Here is a 23,039-nt window from a genome sequence, read left to right as displayed (position 1 = left end):
ATTGATCTTAGAATAAGTGAATTAATGGAAATATCATGTTAACTTTATTTCCCTCATCAATATTTTAAGCAACAATGTCGATCTCTTTGATTAAATCTTCCCACAATGTTTCTTTAGTACTTATGATGTACATGATGCCATCTGAAGCAGTATACTTATGAAGAACATTTGACTCTTGATTGGCTTTGACTCTCAATGGCCAATAACACATGCCTATAAAATAGTATCTATAATATGACAAGGCAGTTAATATAAGCAATCTGAAAGAAAGGAAAAATAAACATCAATAGACTTCACCAATAAAGCAATTGAGGGAATTCAAAGAGACAAAGGTAGGGAAAGATGATTAACCCAAGAAGGTAAATATGAATCGATTCCCCACCTCTCATAATCACCTTTGATCCTAAAATTGATAGTTGCCATTACACCACATCAGTTGGTCTTTACAAGAACTCTCAGAGCTAGGTGCATTCTGTATGTTTTTCTTCATACAGATCATAATATTCCCAGTTAACATTAGCACAGGGAGTGCTTTATAGATTGTGACACTCTTTGGAATCTGCTATCTTACTGGATTCAGAAGTGAATCATAGAGGTAGCTATTGTTCTTCACTCTTACACAGAAGAATAAAGGTCCAAGGGGAGATGGGGGATTGGGAGAGCCTTCTCTAGTCCATGCCACTGTCAGCAACAGGGATGGGACATGCACCACGCTGGACTATCCTCACCCTTGTCCTTGCAAGGAGCTCAGCCACCGGCCCTTCCCATCAATACTACATGGGAGCTCCACAGGCACATTGCTAGCTTTCAGGGTGTGTGTAGCAGTTTGATAATGCTTATGAATTCCAAAAGTAGATATTGGATTATGTTTGTAAACTGGCCTGTCTGATAGCTTACTTAAGTTATGATTAGGGCTTTGATTGGGCCATGTCAGTAGGGCATTGAGTTCCCACCCCTTGGTGGGTGGGGACTCACAGATAAAAGACACGGCAAAGGACAGAGTTGGTAGTTTTTTGAGTGGGAACTCAGGAAGTAAACACACAGGAGAAGAACACAGAGGAATGGAGACAACTCCACAGACACGGCAGAGGCCCCAGGAAGAGAGACGGGCCATTCACCTGACAGTCTACAGCTGACCTTGTGGAGAGAAGCAAGCCTGAGCCCAGAGAGAATGGAGCCCTGGGGAGAGGGACAAAGCCTAGCGAACCTGAAGGCCTACAGCTGATACTGGAAGAAGCTTGGACCACGAAGCCTTAAGAGCAAGAGGAAGACTCAATGTTGGCAGCCATCTTGCTCCAAATAGTGGCAACAGACTTTGGTGAGAGAAGTAACTTATGCTTTTTGGCCTGGTAACTATAAACTTCTACCCCAAATAAATACCCTTTAGAAAAGCCAACTGATTTCTTGTATTTTGCATCAGCACCCCTTTGGCTGACTAATGCAGTGGGCACTGCTTTTTTGTACTGGGCAGCCATGTGCATAGTGGGATGTGCACTATTTTTAATTCCCAAACTTACTGCCATGTGCAACTTTTGTCACCATGGCTTCTTAAAAACATCCTCTCACCTTTCCAAACACTCCCTCTTGTGCAAACCATTCCTTTTAAATGATTGATTTCAGAGGCTCCCCAGTAATAATCCTCAATGGGGGCTGAGTTCACGTGCCATCACTCTATAGCCCTTTCTCCCTCTTCCTTTCTCTTTTTTTTAGTTTTACGCGCCCAGGAAGAGGCTCCTGGCTTGGTAAAGCAGGTCCAGATGCAGGACCAGAACAGCCGAGCATTTCTCTGGAAAACCTGGTTTTTGGAGCTGGCTACTGCAAACCGACGTCCTCAGAGGTAATGTCTGCAAGGGGGCAGTGGCCGCGGGCTCTGCAGACTGCCCTTTGCAACGTTTGGGTGTTCTAAGAGAATCCTGATTCTTTTGATGTCTCGTTTAGTGATCCTTTGCTCTTTGGTTCCAGTCCTTTCATCTCTCCATCATTCCTTCTTTTTATTGCTTTAACATTTATCACATACACCAGGCCCCAGGGCAGACACAGGGAATATGCTCTTCATAGGCACCTGTCTAGGTCTTGTTAGGGGTCACATTGGGAGACCATGATCCCTTGGAGCACGTGGTAACCTTGAAAATCCACTGGCCTTGGGACCATGCCTGTTTTGAAAGCCTGACTCCATCTCTATCTGCTCAAGCCTCCAAGACCCAGTGTTCTAACCGGCAGACTGGGATCACTACCACCTAATAACCTCAAGAGATGTGTGATTCCAACACTGGAACAGATATAAAATCCCTAGACCAGTCCCTGATGCCCAATGGATGCTCAAAAAAAGGTGCATTCCTGTCCTCCTTCCTGCTGCTTCTTCCCCAAGAAGCACCTGCCATTCCCTTTCCATGACACACAGGGATTTGGCCACATGCCATGTCCCTGACCACCTTTCTCCTGAGCCAATGAATGATGTGCTTTTATTCGTGACCTGATCAGAAAGAGCCAGTCTGTGCATGAATATGGAAGGCTGTCTGCATTCAGCCCCCAAACCATGGTGTCCGTCTCCCGGGGCGGCTGTGCTCTGTGCTCTGACTGCTCAGGTTCTGGGCTTGGCCTGCTCCCCTGGGACCTCACCTTCCCCATCTCCGAGCGCTGGCCGGGATGTCTGGCTCCAAGAGCTGCTCAGGCCCTGCCTCCAGCTGGTCCAAGCAGCCCTGCCTCACGTGCTCCTGGGAAGATGAAAGGCGAGAGCTGCCGAGACGCTGCGGGACAGGGGACCTGAGCCAGCCCTGACCCGGTGCAGTAGGAGGAGTAGGTTAGGGAGTCAAAGAGAACCACGTTGAGGGTGGACTCCAGGGATTTCTGGAAGCAGGATCTCAGGCAGCACCAAGCCTCACAATCCGATGTCCTTAGCTCCCATAACGCCAGCAGCGAGGAAGTGAGTGAGTGGAAACCAGTCAGCAAGGGATGGTGCTTCTGTGTCACTGCAGTGCTTTGACGGCTCCGGGCTCTGACCTGAGGTTGGGAAAGGATAGCAACCAGGGGCTCCCTGCTCTCTGAGTCCCCAAGCCCAGCACAAGTTCCTCGTTGTGTAGCACAGGCTGTGCTGCCCCCCTGAGGCTGGGAGTAGCAGTATCCCAGGCTGCAGGACCATCCCTGCCCAGAGCTGCCTGGCTGAGACCTTCCCTGTGACTGCCTCCCCTCCACCCAGTGCCGCTTCCTCACTCCCCTGCACCTGCAGGTCCCAAGCGCCTCCCCAGTAGATCTCCTGCCTGGAAATCTCTAGCTCAGAGAGAACAGGAGACACTACCTGCCACACGAGGGAATGTCATTGCCCACAGATCAATTCCCTACACATCCTCCAAGGCCATGTTCACGTGCCACCTCCTCCAGGAAGCATTCTCTGATTTCCTAGGAAGAAGGAATTTCTCCACCCTCCATCCTTCCTCCAGGTCAATGCTAGGCATCTCCCTCTCTCCTCTGCTGGACTTGAGCAGCTCTGGGTGGAGGGCATCTCATTCAGCTCCACACCCCCAGGGCCCAGCAGACCCTGGCTCGTGCAGTCCATGCTCGGTAACTGTGGGTCGAGCGCTTGATTGACACACATGTGTGAATGGTGCCTGCAGAGAAGAGTGAGCAGTGAGAGATGAGCCATGCACGCCATCCGCTGCTTTACGTGGCAGCGGACAGAATCCACATGGGTGGGGCAGGATGGGCATCTCCGTCGGCAGATGAGTGCCAAGAGGGAAGAGGTGCTACCTGGGAGCCTGGACTGAACATCTCGATGTGGAGGGATGATTTCAGCCCTCCAGATTCCATTACAGAAGAGGTGGCTGGCTGTGGCGCCCCCACACCGCCACCTCCCAGACTGCCGTGACAGGGTGGGGAGAAGGCTCTGCCTTCCATACCTTCTGCTCTAAGTGCTGTGGGATTTGGGGGAACTTATCACCTTTGTCAAAACTCATTTTCTTCAGCTGTAAATGGGATCTTACCAACCTGGTAGAGAGGGTTTACAGGGTTAATATGTGTAACACATTTACAAAAATAGAGTCACAGCAGAGACAATGATACCGTGTAGATTTTTAAAACATATCTTTTCTTGGTTTCTTCTGGGGATGTGTGTCAAAGCAGACATCCCTGGCTGTTACAGGAATCACAGAACCTTGCTTATTGTGGGCGCTTAGTGGTGCACTTGCTCTCAGAGCTGAGCTCAGTGGGTTATTTTGAGGATTTGATTCTTTTCCTGTGCATTTTCCGCTTGGGTCCCATCTAATTATGTGAACATGGTTCACCCACCCTGTGCCTTCCTGCCAGGCGAGTACTTCCAAGCAGAGAATAAAATCTGCACTCACCCTTCTGGGAGCTATGCATCTACACCCCCCAAGAAGCCCGGTGCATTAACAAATGACATCGGAATCCACAGATTGCGCATCCTTTGGAAGGATTAGAGAACAGTTGCTCCCTTTCAAATAAGCCTTCTTCTTTGCAGAAATATTCACAGAAACTAGAGTTTCATAGCAAAAGGAGTGGGTTTGCCTGAAAAATGTTGGGAAGGTGAGGGTTGCTGTAACATGCCTGTTCTCTTCTCTTTAGCCCAGTCCCCTGTCTCCTGGAATCCCCCATTCTTTCCTGTTGTGTCCGAGACAGCTACAGGCTTGGATTTAGAATTGGTGGGTTGAAAGGGGGGTCCTGTCCGATTCCAGCCAGCAAATTTGCCCTGGTAGAATTATTTATCCTCTGTGATGCCTAGGCTTATCTGTCAAAGGGGATACTAATGCTTATCTCCCACAGTTGCTGAGAAGATTAAATGAAATAAGCATATAAAAGCCTTGAGCATTCAGCCTGGCATAAAAGAGCTCAATAAAATCCTCTCTGCTGGCATTTTTATTTTAGTTTATCCACGTTAATTAATTAGAATGTTACCCGAAGAGCCTAAACACGGTCTTGCAGGTAGGACATTGACTGAAGACCTTTAGATGAGGCTTCAGCACCAACAGCCCATGTGGCCTTGACCTTGAGCCAGCTACTTGACCTTGTGGATCTTGTTTTCCAGTGAGGTTTGGAGAAATTATCCCAGAAGCCTCTTTCAGCTCTTTCCCTGCCCTTTTCCCTGTAAGATCCCCACCAGGACCTGTCACAGTCGCGGGTACTTGGCACATGCTCGGCCCATGCTGGGGCCTGATGGATGCTGGTTTGAAGATCAGAAGTGCAGTTGCTCAGGCTCAGCAGAACCCCGTACCTCCCCTTCTTCTCGCTTTATCCTCAGTTTCTCCCTCCATCAGGCACAACCTCTATACTTCAGAAAAGCTTAAATATATGAGGCCATTCCACTGCCAAAGGGAGGAACAAGACCCCGTGTCCTTGGCTGTAGGTGGACTCTTCATGCCCTTGGGTAGGGCCATCACGCCCGTGTTCATTTCGTTACCCTCCATCACTTATTTTGCACGTCCTAAGTCTTTGAGTGCAGGGGCTGAGATGAGGCGTGGAACCTAGTCCTTTCCCTCAGTGTCTGTGAGACAGAGGAATGGTTACAATTTTAAATTCCACAAGAGTGAAAAGTGTGATCTGATCATTTCAACTTACATTTTTTTTTCGAAATTCTACTCAATTTATTCATTAAAAAAAAAATATTACATTCAAAAGATATGAGGTCCCCATTCACCCCCACTGCCCCCACCCCACCACTCCCCCCGCAGTAACACTCTCCCCCAACATCATGACACATTCATTGCATCTGGTGAGTACATCTCTGGGCATCACTGTACCCCATGGCCTGTGGTCCACACCATAGCCCACATTCTCCCATCCAGTGGGCCATGGGAGGACATACAATGTCCGGCAATTGTCCCTGGCGCACCACCCAGGACAACTCCAAGTCCCGAAAATGCCTCCACATCTCATCTCTTCCTCCCATTCCCTGCACCCAGCAGCCACCATGGCCACTTTTTCCACACCAATGCCACATTTTCTCAATTATTAACCACAATAGTTCATGAATAGGATATCATTAAGTCCACTCTAATCCTTACTGTATTCCTCCTTCCTGTGGACCTTGGCTTGGTTGTGTCCATTCCACATCTATGTCAAGAGGGGGCTTAGATTCCACATGGATACTGGCTGCAATCCTCCTGCTTTCAGGCACTCTAGGCTTCATGGTGTGGTGGTTGACACTCTTCAACTCCATGTTAGCTGAGTGGGGTAAGTCCAGTAAATCAGAGTGTAGGAGCTGAAGTCTGTTGAGGCTCAGGGCCTGGCTATCATATTGTCAGTCCAGAGATTCAAATCCCCTAGATATATCTTAAACCCCAGCACCAACTACAATTCCAGTAAAGTAGCATGAAAGCCTTGTGAAAACAGATCCCAAATGAGTCCAGCTCCATCACACAGAAACACCAGCTCCAAAGAAGGGCCAACTGACATGGCAGTGAACCCCATCTGCCATGACCATAGAACCTGTGGGTCTCTTTAGCCCTCAAAAGGACCAATACCTGGGGTTGTATCTACTTTATCTGTCTCTGAAACTCTGCTTGGGTGTGCATAAGGGCAATCCTTCTGACAACCTCCAGACTCTTCTTTTAGAGATTCATAGCCATATGAACTCATTTGTCCTTTCCATTTCCCCCTTACTTTAGGTCAAACAGCATTTTTAACTCCTGTTATTATATGTAGATAGGGATATTCTGCTGGTCCACGTTGAACCTTTAATTCAAGGTCATTTTCTAGTTACATCATCAACTCGTACTTGGTAGTGATCCCTCGGTGCCAGGAAGGCTCATTCCCGGGTGTCATGTCCCACGCTGTGGGGAAGGCATTGCATTTACATGCTGAGTTTGGCTTCGAGACTGGCCACATTTGTCAACTCACATTTTTTAACACCTCCTATGCGCCAAGCTACTCTGTTTAGCCAGTTTCACGCACTGACTCCTTCCATTTCCACAGCATCCTTTTGTATCTCCTTTCACAGATGAAGAACCTGAGACAGAGAGGTTGGGTGATACCTCCACAGCCACACAGCTGGGCAGTGGCCAAGCTGGAATTTGAACACAGTTCGTCTGACTGCCATCCCCCTACCTTATCATTATCCATTAGGGAACCCAAAGAAGGGGCACAAAACCCCAGATTCTCAGCTTTTTCAGGATGTATTCTGCAGCGCAGCCTGATGCTGGCCCCGCACTTGCATATGTTTAGGAAGCCTTTGTTGAATGAATGAGTGTCAGAGGCAGAGGAATCCGAGAACATCTGTATGCACGAGACCAAAGCTCTTGCAAATTGAGCAAACGGCTTTAGCTTTTCAAACAGGCCTGTTTCCAGCCGCGCTTTGAGCCTCAGCTTCCCTTGGCTCACCTGTCAAGATCACAGGCTCCCGGGCTGGGGCGAACGAGCGCCGCCAGTGAGAGCTCCTGTTCTGAGATGAACACGTTAGCCCAAAAAAAGCAGAATCTCTCTGTCCTCTGCTTGATGTGGAAGCCGGTGTCACAGACAGAGGAGCTTGTGCCATGGGGAGCTCGTTCAAGGTTGCCTCTGGAGGCAGCTTTCCTTTAAGTCGCCCACCTTCCTTATGGGGAACAATACCCCTGATGCGGGCACTGGCACTTCTCTTTATAGTCTCTTTCATGGTGAGCCGGCCTCATGGCCACCCCGGCCCCAATGGTGGGAGGCATGTACATGGCAGGCCAAGGTGGGCAGGGGAATCTGAGGCACGGTGTTGCCGCCCAGGCAGATTCCCAGGCTCTCCCCAGGGACAGCCCCTTACCCTTTTACTCCCACCCCTGTGGGGCTCTTTGCACTTTGCCCTTGTTTGTTGTTTTAAACGTTCTCACATCCTTTTCACTGCAAACGAGAATTTAATACATAAGGTGCAGACCTTCATTTTCACTGGTGGAGCACATGCTTTGTGTCTCTAACCTTGACCCCCCTGTCGAAGAGACATCACCCTTGATGTGTTCACTGAGCAGGTATCTATCAAGCACCTGCTGTTTCCTATAGGAGTTTGGGATCCAGCAATGGAAATGGAAGCGTCAATTTCCCTCCCCTTCCCCAGGGAACGCCTCATCCCTGGAGCCCTCAGTGCCCGTGACAGTGGCTGACACATAGTAGGCGCTCAGTCAATGCTGGCAAAATAAATGAGGAGAGCTGACATCTCTGCAGGTCCTTTTACGTCCCTGAGGTGCGAGCATGGCTGGCTTAGCCATGAGCACCAGTAGGCACAGGGCCTAGGCTCGTGACATGTTCAAGGACCTATGGGGTGTTTGAATGTCTTTTAAATTCAGAAGAAAAGTGGATATGATCCATCTGGGTTATGTTCATCTTTATACCAACGCAGCTGTAAAAACAAATTTATGTATGCTTGTATTCAGTGGATGAAGGGGTGCATGAAGGCAAATGTGCCTGGGGCCATAAAAGGTGTACTGCGGGTGGGGAGAGATTACTATAATAAACATTATTGTCTCCTGCTGATAGCCCTCAGGAAACCGAGTCCAGTGAGCCCAGATAATGTCCCCAAGGTGAGCAATGCAAGCGTGGAAATCGGCTCTCTAGTTTCCCCATGCTCAGCCCTCATTGCCCCCACATGATGCCGGCTCGTGGAAGGTGCTGAGTGCACAGGCACAACTGTTTGAAATGTGTGAATAGTATGCACTCTGATTAACCCCCTGGGGAAGGATCAGATAGCAGTAGGAAAACACAACAGTTACTTGACAAAAATTAATGGAATGTTTTATATCGAAAAAACTTTAAAAAATTATCTCTATTTCAAGAATTACGATGGCAAGCACTGTTGTGTCCCTCTACACCTGTTAAAATTAAATGGCTTTAGAATGAATGTCTTATTTAAATGATACTCTGATTTAGTAAAATATTGCACAATAAATAGCAACCTGCTCTATGGTGCACGGGCTATGATGGGCTCTGGCTCCACGGTGCGTTGCTTCAATCTGCAGATGAATCCAGTGTAACTCCACAGTTCATTTCCAGAAGAGCAATATCAATCAGCAAAAAGGAGATTTTCGTGCAAAAGCCTACAGGATTGCTTATTTATGCACCACTCTTTTCAATACTGAAAATGATCTTTTTCTGTATCACTTTTCTTCGGATGCCTTGATGCTCTTGGATATTTCGAGGCATGATGGGGGAAATTAGGTAGTAAGGATGACAATGGGACCATCAGCTCTTGGGGAGAAAGGGGGGATTGTGGCCGGCAGGGGCAGCGCTGTACCTTTCCCCACCATGTCCTCTGTGCTGAGAACTTGCATGGTATGTGACATTCAGTAAAACCATGCTAAATGCCTGCAAGACAAGGGGTAACAGGGTATACAGGCAAGAACAAAAGATTTGAAGTAAGGTTGGTTTCCTCCGTGGCTTAACTGTGAGAGCTTGGGCAAGTCATGTAACCACTCTGAGCCTCTGTTTCTTCTTCTCTTCTTGATGAGAAGGATGAAACTTGCTCACCCTACAAAGTTGGTGTGGATCAGTGAGGTATTTCCCCTTTGAGCACCTCTTACTTCTGGAGGCCCTCTTCCTTCCTCCTCGTCTCCCTCCCTGTGGCCCACCTCAGAGAAGGTACTCTCTTGAGTATGTGCATGTGCACAAATACTCACACCAACACTAGCAAAACTGTTCCTGCAAAGCTGGGTTTCCTCATTATTAGGAAAAGTCATTTAAGGGAGGGTCCCTGAGTTCATTCTATGTGCTCATATAGGTTCATGCAGTTGTGTTTGCAGTAAGGAAAAGCAATCCCCGCAAGATTAGCTGGGTCCTGAGCCTAGATTGTCTACAACTGAAAGCAGGAGGAGTGCATCCAGTATCCATGTGGAATCTAAGCCCTCACTTGACATAGATGTGCAATGGACACAACCAATCCAAGGTCCACAGAGAAAATGTGGAATGGGTATGGGAAGGGTAGCCATGGTGGCTGCTGGGTTTGGGGAATGGGAGGAAGAGATGAGATGTGGAGGCGTTTTCGGGACGAGGAGATGTCCTGGGTGGTGCTTCACGGACAATTATGCGGGACATTGTACATCCAGGGCCCACTGGATGGAATGTGGGAGAGTGTGGGCTATGATGTGGACCATTGACTATGGGGTACAGTGATGCTCAGAGATGTGCTTGCCAGGTGCGGTGGATGTGTCGGGATGATGGGAGAGAGTGTTGCTGTGGGGGGAGCAGGGGGTGGGGGCGGTGGGGGCGGTGGGGTTGAATGGGATCGCGTATTTTTTTAATGTAATTAAAAAAAAAAAAAAAAAAAAAGATTAGCTGGGTCCTAATTTGAACCCAATCCAGAGACTAGGGAAGTGTACATCCATTTCCCTGACGCCCCTGCCTCTCTTTGCTCAGTCCACAATGTTGAGCTGGCCCAGGAAGAGCAGATGCAGCAGTCAGATGGCTGGAGAGCATCCGGGATCCAGGGGAGCATCAGGGCCTCAGTTTACAATGCAGGCAGCACTTGCTGTCCTCTCCAGATATACCCTGCCCTTACGTTGCTGCTCGAGGCGAAGAGAATAAAGGGGAATTCGGAGGAGCAACTTAAAGGAGTTGGATGATATCAGTTTGCAGAGGGGAGGCTGTTGCTTGCCTCGGCCTGTCCAAACAACCTTGTCAAAATGCTGGTCACCCTCTGACTATGCCTGTAGAGCTTCGGGGTCTTTCATCTCCCCCATATGATTTCTTTTGTTTTGACATAGATGTAAACATCACAAGTCCACCACATTTGTAGTTCATTGGTGGGAAATAATCTTGAACCTGGCCATGGCCATACCAGGTCACTAGGGAGCTTTTCCCTGGGCTCCCCTACAGTTGGGGGTAGTGCAAGTTATTCACTAGGGGTGGACACCAGGACCCCCTAGGCCCCTTGCGCTACGGTCATGCACATCTCACTTACCTGAGCCCCGCACCCGAGATTTGGATTCAGCCCAGTTAGATTGTGATCTAGACAGCACTATTTTTCCACCAATAAGCTTTTTGAAGTTATAATATGGATATAATACATTTTCTACCATTTTTAAGTGTACGCTCTGCTGGTCTTAATCATACTTAGAAACGCTGTGCTGCCAGCACCTCCACCCATTACTAAGACCTTCTCACGACCTCAGGCAGAGGCTTTGGCAGGAGCCCCATCATTGGTCTTCAGGTGCTCAGGATTGACTGCCCTGGGATGTGTCTATGCCCTGGTCTGCTCTGTTGTGGCCGTGGAAGGTGGAGGCCACACAGAAGGGAGCACATCCTCCTGGCTGACGACAGGACAGCTGGACCCGGAACCCACTCTGGAGGCGGCAAGCACCCAGCAGAATGCCGCGCAGGAGCCCAGCCCGGCCATGCGCCTCCTCCGCCCTCTGCCCTTGTCCACCCTTCAGATTAGCATAGAGGTCACGTCCTCTGGGAACCAGGTGCACTTGTTTCCTTTAGGATATGCTGTCATCGAATCCTGTTCCTTTCTTTCTGGGTACTGGTCTCAGTTTATAGCAGTGCCGTGCGTACTGTAAGGGCAGGTGCTCACAGCCTAGCCCCTGGACCTATCACTGTTTGAAACAAGATAGATGTCAATGTTTGTTTGCAGAATGAATGAGAACAGTGCCCACACACAGACACACACAAACTGTTGTAGGTCCCCAGGGAATTGGATTATTTTTTTCTGACTTTTTTAGCACTAAAGGATAGCATATGTGTCCCCTGGAGGTCGGCCACCTCTAAGACTCCACTCAGTATCACTGCTTTGCTAAAACCTCCCCTCATCTCCTAACTGAACATGCATTCTGGAATCTACTGTGCTCCCATGGCATGACATGGAACCTCCAATGTGAAACCATTTTACTCTCCTGCCTGTAATGTAAGTTATTTTCCTGCCCAAGTCCCTTTGCCAGGCCGGTGTGCCCATCCCCCAGCTGCTGTGAGCAGTAGCTGCTTCAGACTCACAGCTTCTCGCTACCCCCACCCCTCGTTACTCCTTCCCCCACCAGCACCCCATAACCAGCGATTGCCTGAACTAGGGGTACAAAAGCCTGGAAAGACTGCCCCTCAGCCTCAAGTTTGACCAACACTGTGGTGCAGTTTCTGCTCTGCAGTCTCAGCCCTGCAGAGGGTCTTCCCTGCCTGCTCTTGCTCCCCTAAGAGCACTTCCTTATTCAGTTACAAGCTCCTGCACCCTCTACGTGGTTCTGCTTCTAGGGAATTTGACCTGTGCTTAGGCATATAAGTTTGTTCTCTGCCCAGACCCTCCATTAAAAAAAAGGCATTACCTATCTAATGCATTTCTGCATCATCAACGCGCAATGCTTTGAACAGGAAAGGAAGCTGTGGTTGCTCATTGAAAAGTAAATGAACCTCTGCCCTGTCTTCTGCCAGCCCCGCTAGCCTTTAAATGCCCTTGCTTTTTCCTACCGCCCCACATTTTTTATGCCGTCACTTCTTCCTGGGACACCTTTGACTTCTTTGCCTCACAAATTCCCATTCCATCCTCAAGACACCAGCACGCTGTCCTCCAAAGCCTGCCCCATGCCCCTCCCTCCCCTGGCCCCAGGCGGGGTCCAGAGACCCTCCTTAGGTCCCCGAGGTCTTCTTGCACACTCCTCCCATGACAACGCCTGTCTGCCTTGGCACGGCTTATTTTCTCGCACCCTCTTGTTGGATTTGGGGCTCCTGGCCTGCAGGTGGTGAGGGCAGTAATTTTCATCCCTCTGTGCAGTTCCTGAGGGAAGAGACGCTGTAAATGAGCCCTCTATGAATGGCCATCGATGCCCTCTATGCTTGATCCTGAGTCATCCCCAGGACAACCCTGTGAGGCAGACATCACCGCCGGCCCTGGGAAGGCCAGGTCAGGGCTCAGGGAGGGGAGGTAACCTGCCTCAGGTCACCAAGGAGAGAGCTAAGAGGAGACCCTGGGGAGGGCGAGGCAGACTCTGCCCCTCACCTGTGCCTGACCTCAGCATCGTCCTTGGAAAGGGCACAGTCCCCAGGGCCAGGGGCCTTGTGTCCCCCATGGCGGCCACCCTTGCTGCCAAGCCCTTTCCATTCCATTGTCTGGCCCTCACCAGCTACTTAGAATCTTTCTTTCTCCTAAATATAGCCGAAATGCTCCCTGAGCCCGTCTGTGCTCATAATTGCAGCAATTGAGAAAATGCAAATACTTTAAGGATAAGTATTCTTCACGCAGTTAAAGACTTGGCATGAGTTCCTGAAAAGAATTGCTTTCCCTCTGGCTCCCAGGCGTGCCCTGGACTCAGAAGAAAGAGGCCCGGGGTTAAGTTGAACTCTGCCACTCATTTGCCTTTTGTCCTTGAGCAAGTCACTGAACCTTCTGAGACTCAGTCTTTCCTGATCAGTAAATAAAAAATAAAAATTACTCCTTTCCTATTTAATTTCTTCATTAGCTTTTGGGCCATAGACAGGTTGATGTTAAGTGAAACTAGAGTGAAAAAGGCAGATGTTGCCCTGCCTTCATGGGATTACCCTTGTGAGGGGGCCAGTTGTAGGGATGGCAGTGGTTGACAGCAAATGAATAACTGCATCAATGAGTCAGAAGTTATAATTGTGATAAGAGCCGCAAAGAAATAGAGCAGGTGGCTGCTCTTCTGCCCTGTGTCTTTCATTCTATTTGTGTCCCTTCTTCTGCCTTTGCTTGCCCTTGCCCCTTAATCTTTCTGTCCTCTCACCAGCCATCTCTTCTTCTGTGTGGCTTGCTCTGCTTTCCCCCTTATATGTCCATTGTTCCTTTATCCACTCCTCTTCTATCTCTCTCCATCTCCTCCCTCTCTCCTCCATATATTTGCTTCCCACTCTCTACCCCACCTCCTTTCCCTTAGTGAAACTTTCTCTGCTGAGAAGTCTATCATCTGTGCCATTTCTGTATCAGTTTATTTTGGTTAATTTTTCTTCTCATTATGGGCTGTATTTCCCTGTTTCTTTGCATGCTTGGTAACTTTTTATTTAATGCCAGACATTGTGAATTTTACCTTTTCCAATGATGGCTATTTTTATATTTCTATATAAACTTGATCTTTGTCATGGGACACAGTTATTTGGAATCAATTTGAAGCTTCTGATGTTTGCTATTAAGGTTTGTGAGGCGGTACCAGAACAGCCTCTAGTCTAGAGCTAACTTCAGCCAAATACTGAGTTCTCTACCAAAAGCCCTATGAATGAGGAGGAATCCACTCTGGCTCATGGGTACACAAATTCTTCCCATCTCCTCATGAAGTCTGGGGCGTGTTTCTTCTGCTCCTTTTGGGGCCTTTCCTGGTCTCGTGTGTTCATGAGCTGGTCAATATTCACGTGAAAACTCACTGGAGATCTTCTGCAAGTCTCTGGAACTCTTGTTTTGGTGGCTCTTCTCTCCTGTTCTCTGTCATGCTAACCCTCGCTCCCTGACCTCCCTGTGTTCTCAGCTCCATCTCCACAGCTCAGCGAGGATGCCAGGATTTTCCTCAGTTCCATTTCCCTGCATCCTGGCCTGGATATGCTCTCCAGGCAGTATGCTGGAACAATAACAGTAGGGCTCATTTCATTTGTTTCATCTTCTGCATCACTGTCTGTTCAACATGATTCCTGATATCTGAAAACCATTGTTTCATCATACAGTTTATCTGGATTTTAGTTGTCTCAGATGGGAGTGTGGTCCCGGTTACTCCTTGGCCTGAAGCACTCGTCCTCCAGACACTCCTTTCTAATGGAACATTTTAACATCGATGTATGTGCGCTTGATTTTGTTGTTATCCTTTTTCCTATTGCCTTATAAACCATGAGTTGAATTCTATAGTGGCTCTTTGAACATAGGGCTTTAAGGTGAGTTTTCTTGGAAACCCTATGTGGAATGAAGTTGACACCTTAACTATTTCCATCTTCAGCAGCAGCACCACCACCACCACCTTCATTGTCTTTGTTATACTTATTTATTGAGCACTTACAATCTGGCAGATATAGTTCTAAGCTCTTTATATTTATTTACACATTTAGTTCTCAAGACAAGCTAATTTTATTTTTCACATGAGGATATTGAAGCACAGAAAGCTCAAAGAAGCAGCTAATAAATATCGGTGTAGGATACCAACCCAGGCTGCCCAGCTCCAAAATCTCCAGTTGTAACAATTATGTTTTTCATCTCTTGCTGGCAGCTGATCGAAGCAGGAACTTTTCAAGGTGATCTAGAGGAATGGGTAGCACTTTTGTTTTTGGAGTCGGTGTCCAGGTTCTTGGCTTTGTTGCAAGAAGAATTCAAGGATGAACCACCCATTAATTTAGCAAGTAGAGAATTTATTGGGGGGTAAAATGAAGGAAGATAAGTGCACAGCTGAGACATGGGCATGGGCATGCTCAAGGTAGGGATATGCGCTTTCTGCCCTCGGGTTCCCTGTTTTATGGGGCATGGTGTTCCAGGGTCTGTGCAGATAAGGGTTTAGCATATGGGGGTTTAGGGGTGTGGGGGGTACTGTCTGGTGGTGATTGGTTTCTGGCTGTTGTCCATGACCTCTGCAGGGCACATTGACTGGTGGTGATTAGCCTCTGGTCACTGTCCATGACAGTGTGAGGTAACCTGAAAGCCAGGGGGGTGAGTGGTAGTGGGGCCCCTCTTGCCCCTTCCCTCTTTGCTGGCTGCCTTCTGATAACACAGCCTTTGGGCTTGTACTGTCAGCTGCAGGGTGTGTGCTGTGAGCTGCGTGGTGTGTGCTATAAGCTGCAAGGGGTACGCTGTAAGCTGCAGGTGTACGCTGTAAGTGCCCCTTCCTAACTTGCCTGTGTGACTCAATGGGCTAATGCTAGTCAGCAGGCCATTGCCTCAGTTTCTCTTACCTGGTAGTGTTTGTGTGGCTTATTAGTTTTCTGCCCCCTTCTTCTTCCTTAGGTCCCTATTCTCTCCTTCCTCACTTAGGCTCCCTATTGGAGTGATAGTTTAAGTGCAGTTCATAAGGCCCTGAGTGACTCTCTAGAAGGCTAGCCTGACCAGAGCCAGTGGACCTTAATTATAATTTTGTCATCTTTGAGCAACCTGAGCACTTCTAATTATATATCTGTTTAGTAGTTACACAGTCCACCATGGACTCTGGGGCCAGATTGCTAATCGTCTAATCTTGACTTGTCAATCCGTATGTGTATGTGGGGGGGTATGTGTGATATTTTAGGCAAGTCACTTTTCTCTCTGGGCCTGAGTTAAACTCATCTCTAAAATAAGAAAACTATTCATAAACACAACTCATTGTGTTGAGTCGAGAAGTAAATGAGTTAATATGTTAAACACATGAGAGAGTGCAAGGTGCAAGGTCAGACTCATATAAGCTGTCAGACATGTAATACTTTATTTTAATGGCTTATCACCAGCACATGTGATTATCTCACTATCCATCAGTACCTGAGCTCCTAAGGAAGGATGAGACCAGGTAGGAGGCCTCATCCAAGATACTGCAGCCTGAGACAGAGGGTGTGGGTAATGAGAATTCTGGCCAATGAGAAAAAATGCAAGGATGAATTTCATTTCCTGATTTACCTAATTAGACAATGTTATTGCCTGTCCCATTTGTTGCCTTAAACAATGCTCCCATAGTATTTTCTCAAATATTTAACTCAACCCATCGTTGCTTACCATATGATTGTTGACTGGCCTCCCTGAGTTCACTCAGTTCAGGCAGCAAGTGGTATCTGATGGGCTTTGGTAAAATGATCGAAGGTAGGATATCAAGTCCCTATGATGAAAGCAGCCAAGGGCAATTCTAGAAATTACAGAACTTTGATTTTTCCCCCAAAATGTCAGCCATTTCTCCCTATCAGTTTCTTCCTCCTTTCTCCCTGAAAAATGAGCAGAGAAAAAGGAATATTCCAAAATCCCACATTCTCTACCTCCAATGTTATGCATAATTCAATATATTTGATAGTTTCTATCATCTTGAAAAATCATTTTTCAAATATTGAAATAATAAAAGATTCATCTAGGAACAGTGGTGTGATATTACCTTCTGTTCCCATGGAGACCAAATTGCTAGAGTTCTGCTGAATGATTATTAATGGCAGCTGCCGATAAGCACGTGTTGGGTTAGCCTGGGAAAGTGAGCACACGGCAGTTATCATCACTGGCAAATGTGTTCAACTCATTTCCACCTGTTTATTATTGGGATTTTTAAAAGTGGTTTTATTTTCTAGTTCAGTGCAATTTAATAATTTTCTTGAAGGACATATTGCCAGTGCCAGGAAAATTGATCCTTGACTGTGTTGCCCGGTCTGATAGGGCACCATTCTGCACAACTGTTTGTGTATGTGTGCATGTGTGTATTGGGGGGCATGATATTGAACATGGTCTTTGGGTGTGGACTTAGCGGCCAGTGCACACGTTAGAAAGCAAGAAATCCAGTAGCCAGGTAAGAAGTCAGAGATATTTTTGACCAACTCTTATCTGCTTTACACACTGCAGTTTTCACAAACATTTTCTCTTCTGAATCTTCTTTCATCCATGACATTTCCAAATATGAGCCCCATTCTACAGGTGAGGAAACAAATTCTCTGAGGGCCAGTAATCTTTCTGAAGGGCAGTTATTTGAACTGAAATTCCAACCGAGCTCTCCATAATTTCGAAGTGATTGCTCTCTGTCCTATATTGCACTAAATTAATTTGGGATCCTGAACATAACAGCATGCTGGCTCCATGGATTGTTATGGTTAATATACTTAGAGTGATTGACAGATGGTAAATATTGAATAAATGTAGCTCTCTGCTCTTTTCCTTCTCCTGTTTTTGCTTTTCTTCTGATTGATTTTACTATAGGTATAATTAGTGTAGTATAAGTAGAATTATTATTTTTACTCATGTGCACAGATTATTGGTTCACTCAAGAACAGCATTTACATGGTGTATTAGTCATGGTTCTCTAGGGAAACAGGACCAGCAGGAGATATCTGTAAATAGTATCAGGTTTTCTAAGAGGCTCTCACATGACTGTGGGTATGCACAAGTCCAGGTTCCTCAGGCAGGCTGAAAACCAGGGGCTCCCATGAAAGTCCAATGAAGGTCCTTGATGAGTTTCCAGAAGATGTTGGCTGTCCAAAGATGAGCTGGGAAATTCCCCTTTTAAGCCATTCAGTGGATTGAATAAAGTGTCACTCATTGCTGATGGCAATCTCCCTGGTTGATGTAGATGTAATCAGCTATCTATGCAGTAAAGTCACATGTGACTAAAGTCCATAAATGTCCTTGCTTGACCAAACAACTGGGCACAGTTACCTGGCCAATTTCCACATTAGCCTAACCATCACGCATGGATTCATTTTTGTTTACACCAAAGTCTCAGTGCTCACGTATTTTGAAGTGGTCTGTGTTGTCATTTCTCATGAAGACTAAAATGTCCCCCACTATAATTAGCTTGAAGGAACATGGCTAAATATGTCTTCCATTATGTTTAACTGTTGTATGGAAGAGAATGTTTTTTGTTGTTGTTGTTGTTGTTTTTTTTGATAGAAATGAGAATTTCCTAAACTTAAAAGCCTGCCTAGAAGAAGCCCTTTACTTTGTTTTTTTTTCCATAGCTATTTCAGAGTAACTTTCTACTTCCTGTGTTTTCCCATTTTATCTCTGTCACTACTAAAACTCCATAGATGTAGGGAACATGACTTCCTTGAACACTGTTGTATCCCCAGTGTCTTGCCAAATTCCTTGGACATAGAAGGAAACTCACTAAATACTGCTGTGTAAGGGATGCATCAGGAAACAAATGGATAACTTGTGAGGAATGCTAGGCTGATTTCCCCACATTACAGAGGAAGATATGGGCATTCCAAAATCAATTCTTCCAATTCTTAAGCTTTGATCTCTTTCAATTATACCATTTTGTTGTCCAGTTATGAGTGCCCAGAGATCTATAGGTGCTTCTATTGATTAGGTACATTTTTTCATTTAGATACCATTTATGGAAATGTAGGTTGTTTCTGAACTTTATAGGTCAGTGACCATCTGTAAAACACTAATGACCATATTTGTCAGATGCTAGATTATGATGATGATGGTATTGATATTGATATTGATTACATTCAACATTTATATAGTTGTTTAGTCTCTCAGTACCAATTTCAGTTTCAGTTTGTTACAAGGTGCCAATGCAAAAATACCAGACAAGGATTTTCTTTGTTTGTTTTTCTGGTATAATGGGAATTTATTAGGGTAGTTCTTAGTTTCAAAGCTGTGAAAATGTCCAAATCCAGGCACCATCACAGATGCTGTCTCACCACCATTTGGCCGTTGGTGATCCTGGGCTCCTGCCATGGCAAGGCAAGGTGGCACTGGGCTCTGCCTTCTCCTCCAGGCTTGCTTTCTCCTGAAGCTCATCTATGGGTGGTCAGGCATGTGCCTTGTCTCACTGGGCCTCATCTCTTCAGCTTCAGGTTGTTCCACTCATTCCAGCCTCCGGCCTCTTCTCAGCCTCTCTGGATTTCTCTGTGGGCTCACTTACTCCCCAAGCTCAGCAGTGGGTGATCCTGGAGTCCTCTCTCACATGGCAGGGCAAAGACAGCAGTTCTCCTTCTCTGTATGTGTTTTCAGTCTTCAGTTTATATAAGATGCCAGTAAAAGGATCAGGATCCACCCTGGGTCCCACAATCTAATCAAAGGCCCTTAACTGAAGTGATCTATTAATAGTAAAAAGTGACCTAATGAAAGTCCTTAACAGAATCGAATCAAAAGTTTCCACACACATTAGGCTCACATGCACAAGAATGAATCAGCACCTCTTATAATTTTTAATGTAGCATTTTTTTTTTGGTGATCTATGTATCTTCTAAAAAATACAATTAAAAATAAATAAAAATAAAGTATCTTTTATAAAAAAGAACATAGCTTTCTGGGGTCCACAGAAGACTCAAAATAGGACACACAGATTATCTCCTTTAATCCTAACAACAGCTATGAGGCTACTTTTTGTATAACTATGATATGGATCAGGAAATTAAGGTACATTAAATTGAGTTATTTGTAAAAACCTATCTGAAGAGTGAAAAATCTGGTAGACTCCAGAGTTTAAGCATCTGTAAAGGCTCAGAAGCCTACTAGTTATATAAACTTATGCCTTAGTTTCCTCCTTTATGAAGTGATCTATAATTTCTCTTGCAAAGAAATGGTTTATGTTCTGTGGGTATGTTTACAGCACTGACCACCTGGTCAAAGGTTCCCAGTAAATGAATTGGAATTCATGGAGTTAATTCTCACTCTTCAACAGCTCTCTATCACCAGCTGGGTATAGAAACTCGTACCATTTGTTCAATAACACCCAAGGCAGCTGGGCATTCGTGCCTCTAATGAGTGGGAGGAGTGATGCATAGGCTAGCTTTGCTTTAGTTCTCCCCTGGCCACCATTTGTGACCTGGAGTGAATGCTACTTGCTCAGGGAGCCTTTGCTTGACCACACTGGCTGGTTATAAAGCCTCCTGTTGTACGACACCCATCTCACTTGAAATTGTCCTCTGTCTTCACTGCTAGACTGAAGTCCTCATGAGGTCAGGCCATGTCTGCCTTCATGCTATAACCCCCATTGCCTGTGCAAGCACCTGACACTCAGTAAGCATCAAAGGAATGGATGCTATTAAAAATTACCCAGAGATACTCTTAGCTCTGAATTGATCAGCTATGTCCTATTTTATTTAACCATCCCCCTGATGGTTGCAAATAATTTTGGTAATGACTACATAGAAATTTGTGTTGTAGTCATTTAGATTTTAATTGGCAATAGGTAACTCACTGCCTCCTCTCTACTCTAGACTTCCTATTTCTGGGGTACACACGGCCATGAAATCCTCTTGGAATTGCATTATCAAATTGTTCTAGGTGCAGACAGACTCCTTGTCTGCAGGCCTGGGTTGTAGTAAGAAGTTGGCTGTACTGTTCAGTTTAGCAAATTCTGCTTTCATGTTTACTGTTGGAAACACACCAATTCCTCACTGACTTTTGCCATCCTCTCTGCTTCATTGCTGCTTTCTCTGGGTAGTGCAGAAAATCCTGTTCCATACTGATTTCATTTTCTTTCCCAAGAGAACTTTCAAAGGGATTGATGCTTGCTTTGTCTGCCACACTATCTGCTGGGGACTTCAGGGAAAAACCCTTGCTCAGTGTTATCTGTGAGATCTGAGCCATTCATGGGGTGGCAGTGGGAAAGCAGGGGGAGAAGAGAGTCCACTCAAACTTCCCAAGGTGCCTTAGTTGCACTTTCTGAGCATCAGACTTTCTGTATTGAGTAATGCCAGTAATGACAGGGTAGTCCTAGGGGACCCAAAATGCTCACAATGTCCTGAAGCCCTTTCATTCCTGTTGTTTTGTTTAATATTCATCACAACCCTATGAGTTAACACCCCACGTCCAGTGTTCTGATTGTTACAAGCCGGCTGTCTCCAGGGATCATGGCCTTGAATTTGTAGATATAAAGGATGCCACTCAGTGGCTTGATACTTTTGACCAGACTTGACCCTTTCAATTAATTATCAGAATAATTTTAGATAAAATGTACTTAGTCTTTACTGCTTTCCAGCCCCTGTCTTAAGGCTTTGGATGCATTTTCTAATATGTTCTTCCCTAGAACCCTATAGGAAGCTTTTTAAAATTCTTTTTCCATTTTTCCAATGTCTTTTTTAATTTAATTTAAAATTTTTGATTATCTTTTTAAAAAGTTAATAGATCCCATAAAACGTTACATTAGAAAACATGAGGTTCCTATATACCCCACTCCCCCACCCCCCACCCCCATCATTTTTTATTGTATTTTTTTGAAGATACATAGATCACAAAAAATATTACATTAAAAAATATAAGAGGTTCCCATATACGCCCCCCCCACCCCACTCCTCCCACATCAACAACCTCTTTCATCATTGTGGCACATTCACTGCGCTTGGTGAACATTTTGGAGCACTGCCACACCGCATGGATAATAGTTTACACTGTAGTTTACACTGCTCCCCACCCCAGTCCATTCAGTGGGTTATGGCAGGATATATAATGTCCAGCATCTGTCCCTGCCATATAATTTAGGACAACTCCAAATCCCGAAAATGCCCCCATATCACATCTCTTCTTCCCTCTCCCTGCCCTCAGCAACTACCATGGCCACTTTCTCTACATCAATGCTACGATTTCTTCCATTACTAGTCACAAAGTTCTATAGTAGAATATCAGAAGTCCATTTTTATTTCCCTAATTTTACAGATTAGGAAGCCAAGACTTAGTGAGATAAGTTACTTGTCCTAAACCAGGCAGTTTCAGGTATTTAGATTTGAACCCAGCCTGTTGGACTCTTAAGTTGTAATAGTCACCATCACATGTGTCCAGCTGGGTTCGTCTTCCTGGGATCCAAACAGTGTTTTCCTGTGTTCCTTGTTTGAGCAATTACCCAGAAATCTTGGGATCACCCTGGGTCCCTCCCTTCTCCCTTACATCCCCACCAGTGATGAGTTCTATGATCTTTCTTTCTCACCTTTTATCTTTCTTTCTATGCTCCTTGTCCTCCCTTTTCCACTGCCTCACTGTCTCTTTTCTAGACAAGGCACAGATTCTTCACCTTTTTTGTTCCACTGACCCCTTTTTCAGTCAGGTGAAATGAGTCCTACTGTAATTTATTTATTGCATACATTCATAAGTGAAGGAAATGCTAGGTTTCAGTTAGAGGACAGAGAAAGAAAATAAGTTGATTTTTTTTTTCAATTCAAGCTCACAGACCCCCTGAAATCTTTCCACAGACCCTTTGGGGGTCCACGGACCCCTGGTTATGAACCCCTGTGCAAGAGGGATGTTCAAGTTCCCTCAACATTTGGTCTTGAACAAGCTAAAATTCTATGTGGAAGAGTTGTTTCTGATGATCAGAGAGCCGAGGCTTAAAGCAATCAAAGACAGCCAGTAAAACCAAAAGGATTCCATCAAATTGAAGACAGCATGCAGATCCTAACTCTTCTTTCTTTCATCTGCCTGTTTCTCATAATTTTTGAGTGTTATCCAATTACAAGGCACAATGAGTTGAGATGCTGTTAACACATAACAGTATTAATACAGATAATTGAGTTAATTGTATTATAGTCATTTTATCAATTGTGGCTACAGTTGAGAGAGGGAT

At 45.8% G+C, this 23,039-nt stretch overlaps 1 protein-coding gene across 1 annotated transcript in view; it reads left to right on the top strand.

The window, feature by feature from the left end:
* Positions 1 to 23,039, top strand: part of FAM135B (family with sequence similarity 135 member B) — a 309,804-nt gene that overhangs the window by 222,730 nt on the left and 64,035 nt on the right. Inside the window, exon 7 of the mRNA XM_058276084.2 lies at positions 1,711 to 1,837. Within this exon, the coding sequence (XP_058132067.1) occupies positions 1,711 to 1,837 (127 nt within the window). The remainder of the gene's footprint in view (positions 1 to 1,710; positions 1,838 to 23,039) is intronic.

Source organism: Dasypus novemcinctus, chromosome 14, assembly GCF_030445035.2.
Source record: "Dasypus novemcinctus isolate mDasNov1 chromosome 14, mDasNov1.1.hap2, whole genome shotgun sequence".
Classification (NCBI taxonomy): domain Eukaryota; kingdom Metazoa; phylum Chordata; class Mammalia; order Cingulata; family Dasypodidae; genus Dasypus; species Dasypus novemcinctus.
The sequence above is the reverse complement of the archived record's forward strand: the minus strand, read 5'-3'. Positions and strand labels throughout refer to the sequence as shown.